The sequence below is a fragment of the Scylla paramamosain genome, chromosome 2 (assembly GCF_035594125.1).
Source record: "Scylla paramamosain isolate STU-SP2022 chromosome 2, ASM3559412v1, whole genome shotgun sequence".
Classification (NCBI taxonomy): domain Eukaryota; kingdom Metazoa; phylum Arthropoda; class Malacostraca; order Decapoda; family Portunidae; genus Scylla; species Scylla paramamosain.
In genome coordinates this window covers 26,060,499-26,066,816 of record NC_087152.1, presented here as the reverse complement: position 1 = coordinate 26,066,816, position 6,318 = coordinate 26,060,499, and the positions used below count along the sequence as shown (strand labels likewise).

The 6,318-nt window shown below is 45.5% G+C and overlaps 1 protein-coding gene across 1 annotated transcript in view; it reads left to right on the top strand.

The window, feature by feature from the left end:
* The window catches only part of LOC135107343 (fibrocystin-L-like), a 12,369-nt gene extending 6,569 nt beyond the window's left edge, over nt 1-5,800 (top strand). The window contains exons 10-13 of the mRNA XM_064017079.1: nt 686-921; nt 1,461-1,607; nt 2,574-2,789; nt 4,876-5,800. Coding sequence (XP_063873149.1) covers nt 686-921; nt 1,461-1,607; nt 2,574-2,789; nt 4,876-5,715 — 1,439 coding nt within the window. The 3' untranslated portion in view covers nt 5,716-5,800. The remainder of the gene's footprint in view (nt 1-685; nt 922-1,460; nt 1,608-2,573; nt 2,790-4,875) is intronic.
* Nucleotides 5,801-6,318: the final 518 nt, after the last annotated feature.

Below are 6,318 nucleotides of genomic sequence, written 5' to 3'. Positions count from 1 at the left end.
AATATAAGTACACTGAATTATATAATGACATAAACTTGGGTAGGTTAGGTTATGTTCAGTTAGGTTTTCTACAGGCACCTTCTATAACAGCATCTTTAAGTACAGTAACCATTTCACACACCAGCAACTCTCTTAAGGATTTTCAAAGGTCACATGTGTGATTAATTGAACTTTCATGGACCTCATTTTTCCATTGATGATGCTGAATTCCTGCTAAACTATCACTGGAATCATGAAAACACACTTTGAAACACTAATAGCTCTCATAAGGGCTATTTTCAAAGGCTATATGTGTTGAGTTTGAACTCTCAGGGATGTTTTTTCCAAGTGATGATGATGAATTTCTGTTAAACTATCACTGAAATAATGATGCTGTGGAAGGCTTCTACAGCATCAGTTGTGAAAAAAAGAGAAAATAAAGAAAAAACATGAAAACCTGAATAATCGCCTTGAAAACAGACCTGATGAGAGAGCAGACCTTTTAGAATGCACACCAAGCTACTCTGACACAAACACCATTTTGTCTCCAGATTAAGTTTTTGTAGGATCATGAGACAATCTTTTATTCATGCTGTTTTGTGCAGGCATCTTCAATTCCCTGGTGGTGACACAAACACCATTTTGTCTCCAGATTAAGTTTTTGTAGGATCATGAGACAATCTTTTATTCACGCTGTTTTGTGCAGGCATCTTCAATTCCCTGGTGGTGTGTCACTCGGCCCTCAACTCCAGTGCCTGCACCTCAGGAACCAGTGGTATTGTGGCGCCCAAGACCCAGATCTTTAGTATCTCCAATGTCACATTTGTTAACTTTGATGAGGGTGGAAGTGCTGCACTGTCTGGCTGTTCTCAGTGCAGGAACTACCAGGGAGGCTACAGGGCACAGGTTAAGGGTCTGGCCTTTGAGAATTCACCCAACAAGGTAAGGAAAAACATCTCTTCTTCAGGATGACTCTCTGTATCTCCTCAGTTTTTACCTTATATGCACTTATTTTGCAATGCTTTGTTCTCCCATCAGGACAATTTTCTGAAGCCACAACCATGATTACTGAAGTTCTTATGAGTGTTTCTTCCATTACTGATGGTGAACCATTGTTAAACTAGTCTTATATGCATGGAAACACTTAACTCACAAATAACTCATAAGAACTTTTTTAATGCAGAATCATCATTAAACTGATGAGAATCTTGAAAACATTTACAAACACCAGTAACTCTTGTAATGACTGTTTTCAAGGGCTGCATATATAGATTCTCATGGATGTTTTTTTCCCAGTGATGATGGTGAATTCCCTGTTAAACTATCACTAGAAAAGCAATGGTTCTACAGCAGTATAGTAAAGAAGACCCATGAAAACGTGACTAATCACCTTGAAAATAAACCTGATGGCAGAGCAAAGTATTCAAGAATACACACAAAGTTGCTCCTTGACACAGACACCATTCTGTCTCCCACATCAGATCAGGTTTCAGTGGGAACACGAGACAATCTGGATAGACGCTGATGGCTCTCTGACGGGCAAACCGGAGGCGAATGTTGTTCCCACAATGGGCATCTTACCAACTGATTCCTGCACTCAAGAAGCAGCATTCTCTGTCACCAAGAATGTAGGTATAAGGCAGAATATATTTGTGGGTTTATAGATACTTTCCCCTTCCTTCTTTGAGATTTTTTTCTCTCTCATTGATATGCTTCTGGTCTTGTATTTCTTTATTATTTATTGTACCTGGATAAATGCTGATTAACTTGTATGTTTTCCCTTCCCTTCCTTGTACCTTTATCTTATATACTGAGTCATTTCTAGGATGCCATTTCTTTCTTTTTATCTTTTTTCTGTGCCTTTTCTCCAGGGGTCAATGGGCCTAAGAGTGTGAATGATGTGTGTTTGAGTGTGAGGTGCTTTGGGTTACCTAGTATGGGATTATCAGCCTGGTGTATAGACAGATAGATAGATCTCTTTTCCTCCTTGTACTATATATCAAAGAGGCATCTGCATATGCATGTGTGTGTATCTAATCACAGTACACATCACTACATTAGGGAACTTTAAAAGATTAGACAAGTTTATACATGATGATGATAGGTGGAAATAGATGGGTATGTTTCTTAGAGACTGCCACGTGTAGGTCTGGTAGCCTTTTGCAGCTTCCCTTATTTTCTTATTTTTTGTTAATACAAATTTCACCCCATAGTATAAGCAGTCTTATCACTTCCATCACTCCTTTCCTACCTGTCTTTTACATCAGGTATACATCTGTGTATGCATATGTGTGTATCTAATCACAGTAAACATCACCAGTACTAACCCCAACAACAGAATAACCAACTCATGGTAAACTTTGGAATTCCCTGCCTGCTTCTGTGTTTCCTTCTTTCTATGACATGAACTCTTTCAAAAGGGAGGTTTTGAGACACTTGACCTCCAACTTTGAATGATCTTTTTGATCCTTTCCTTTAGAGACTGGCACCTCATTGGACCTTTTTATTTGCTCTTTTTGCTGCCCTTGGCCAGCACCCTTCTTACATACAAAAAAAAACAATAATAACCATTCCTTTGTCTGTCATCACTATAGGTGCCAGGATCAGTTTGCCGAGGGGCCATGAAATTCCTGCGAGTGGCCGTCACCAATCCGAGCCCTTCCTCACTGCTTGGCAAGGACCTGGTGGTAAGCAACGACTTCGGCGCCACCCACATCCCTTACCTCATGCTCCGTATTGGTGGTGCTGGCTGGATGGGGCTTGTCTACATTGGTGCCACCTTTGACTTCAACTTTGAAAATGCTAATCAGGTGAGTTCTGGGTGTGGTGGAGGCTAAAGGGAGAGGAGCACAGGAACACAGGGGAGTGGTGGAGGCTAAGGGGGACATGTGAGCACAAGAACACAAGGATAGCTGCAAGTAGCCATCAGGTCTACAACTGGCAGTCCCTGGGATATAAACTTTCTCTCTCTGACAAACACACACACACACACACACACACACTCCAGTGACCTCCAGTGCCAGAGAAGACCGCAGGGTGGAGAAGAGGGAATACAAACACTTTGAGGTGCCGAGAACGTGGTATAGTCTTCCCTCACTCCTCTTATTTAATGCAACGTCTCTGGCCAACAAGATGGACGAATTGATTGTGATGGTGAGATCTACTTGTGCGGACATTGTGGCGGTTACTGAGGCGTGGCAGATTGTTCCTGAGGTGTGCACAATGCAGGACTACCAGCTCTACCATCACCTCAGGTCAGGACGCAGGGGTGGGGGGGGGGAGTGGCTGTTTTCTGCCGCTCTGCCCTCAGCCCCTCACACCTCCCTGTCGATATTCCTGCCGGTGTGGAGGCCCTGTGGGTGAGAGTCACGCCCCCCTCCCATCCCAGCAACATGGCCTCCATCATAGTTTGCGTCGTGTACCACCCCCCACGAGCCGCCACAGCACAGTTACTCACCGCTCACATCATCAACACTGCTGATGCCCTGAGGGTGAGGTATCCTGCTGCCAAGCTGGTCATCTGTGGGGACTTTAACAGATTAGATATCAACGATATCCTACACCAGCTCCACCTCACCCAGGTCGTGGACTTCCCCACCCACCAGCAAGCCATCCTCGACCTTATACTCACAGACCTGGGCCAGCAGTATTCGCCACCCAAGCCGCTGCCTCCCATGGGACGGAGCACCCACCTCTCCATACTGTGGACACCCACACCCACCACCTCGACCCCCCGGTCAGCTGTCACCAGGACCCACCGCCCCATGCCTGACTCAGCCATGAGGGAGTTTGGACAGTGGGTGATACAACACCCGTGGACCGAGGTGCTGGATGAGGAGGACGGTCCACTTAAAATGGCAAAATTACGTCGCCACCACCACAGAAGCCTTCCACCACTACTTCCCAGCCAAGAGCATCACAACGCACCTGTCTGATGCTCCCTGGATGACGCCCCGCATTAAAAGACTCATGCGTCAGCGGACCTGGGCGTTCCACTCCTGCCCGGTCCTATACAGGAAACTAAGAAACAGAGTAATCAGGGAGATTAAGAATGCAAAGGCAAGCTATTACCCAGACAAGATACACCACCTCAAGCTGACCAACAACACACAGTGGTACGCTAAGATCAAAGCTTTCTGTGGCTTACAAAAGCACACTTCATCTCTTCCTTGCACCTCACACCTTCCTGCTAATCTCGCGGCTCAGGAGATGAACGATCACTTTGCTGCTATCTGTCAAACCTTTCCTCCCCTCCACACCACTTCGCTTCCTGCCTATCTTCCCGCTCCCTCCCCTCCACACACTGTCCAGGCGGTGGATGTTTTTAAGAGAATACTTAAATTTAAACCAAGATCCACCACACCCACTGACCTTCCTATAAAAATTTACAAGGAATTTGCTGTAGAGCTAGCAACACCGCTATGCTCCATAATAAACGCCTCACTCTCCCAACACTCTTGCCCCGCGGACTGGAAGACATCTTACTTCATCCCCATCCCCAAAACTTCCAGTCCACAGTCACTCAATGACCTCAGGCCAGTCTCTATCACTTCCATCCCTAGCCTTATTTGTGAAGATTTTGTATATGACTGGGCATACACCAAAATTTGTAACACCATGGATATCAGACAATTCGGAAATATTAAAGCCACCTCCACCTCACATTACCTGACCAGCTTCCTTGAATTCATCCACAGCCACCTGGACAAGCGAAACACAAAAGCTGTTGCTTTTGTGGACTTCAAAAAAGCCTTTGATCTTGTTGATCACACTGTTGTCATCAGCAAGGCAGTAAGTCTGGGTCTCCCTCCTAATCTGATAGCGTGGCTAGCCGACTTCCTCACAGGGAGACGTCAGGCCGTTTGCTATCAGGGCTCTGTCTCTAATTTCCAACAGCTGACATGTGGGGTCCCCCAGGGGACCAAGATGGGTCCTCTATGCTTCCTCCTCCTCATCAACGACGCCCTCACTGACACCCCCCATCGCTGGAAGTATGTGGACGACTGCACCGTGGGCGTCCCAGTTTCCACCAAGAACCCGGACTACTCGCCACTGCAAGCAATTCTGGAGCGACTGCAGACGTGGACAGAGGAGAGCAGGATGACCATCAACCACAGCAAAACTGTGGTGATGCATTTCTGTACCTCCTCTGTACCAGTGCCCCCTCCCCGGCTCACAGTGGGCCCTCACCCCCTCCAGGTGGTCCAATGTGCCAAGCTTCTCGGAGTCACGGTGGACAACCAGCTGACCTGGAAGCAGCATGTCGCCAGCACCGTGAGATCAGCTACCTACAGGCTGTACATGCTGCGCAGACTCAGGTCTCTGGGGACGCCGACAGATGAGTTAAGGAGGGTGTACCTTACCTTCATCCTCCCCAAACTCATGTACGCCTCCCCAGCGTGGTCCTCCTCCCTCACTCACACTCAACAGCTACAGCTAGAGAGTGTGCAGAAAAGGGCGTGCAGGGTCATCCTTGGCCCTGCATACACCACCTATGAAGAAGCCCTGAACACCCTGAGTCTGTCCAGAATAACCACCAGGCACAGAGAGGCTCTGGAGAAGTTTGGGAGGGGACTACTGCATCATCCACGTCTCAGAAACATGCTGCCGTACGACGCGCCTCGCCCGGTCCGTGCCACCAGACACCACAACAAAATAACGCCCCTGAAGGCGCCGCGCACGGACCAGTACAGACTCAGTGCGATTCCCACCATGGTGCGAGCCATCAATCAATAGTATTTCCCTCCTAGATTAGACTTACCTTTAGGATTAATGTTAAGTTTTTCCCCATCCCCTATGTACATTTTCAGTTTGTCAACTGCCTAAATAATAAACCGTTTATTATTATTATTATTATTATTATTACACACACACACACACAGAGAATGGAATAAATATTATCTTTATGCTAAGTTGTTTATGGATTCAGATGAAAATTAGATTATTATTATTTTATTTTTATTATTATTATTATTATTATTATTATTATTATTATTATTAATATTAATATTATTATTATTATTATTTTTATTGTTATTATTATTTTTACTGTAATCATTATTATCACAGGTTTATGCATATGATTTAATTGTGTTTTGGTTCCATTTTTCTCCCCATCAGTTCGTCAACATGTCATACAAGACTAACACAAAATTCATGACAAGAAATGACTACTATTTTGTGAAACACACACTCACCCAGACACCTGACAGAATTGAGTAAGTGTCCCTGTGAGTTTGTGTGTGCGTGTGTGTGTGTGTGTGTGTGTGTGTGTGTGTGTGTGTGTGTGTGTGTGTGTGTGTGTGTGTGTAGTTGTAGTACAGAGGGTGTTCGAGTTAC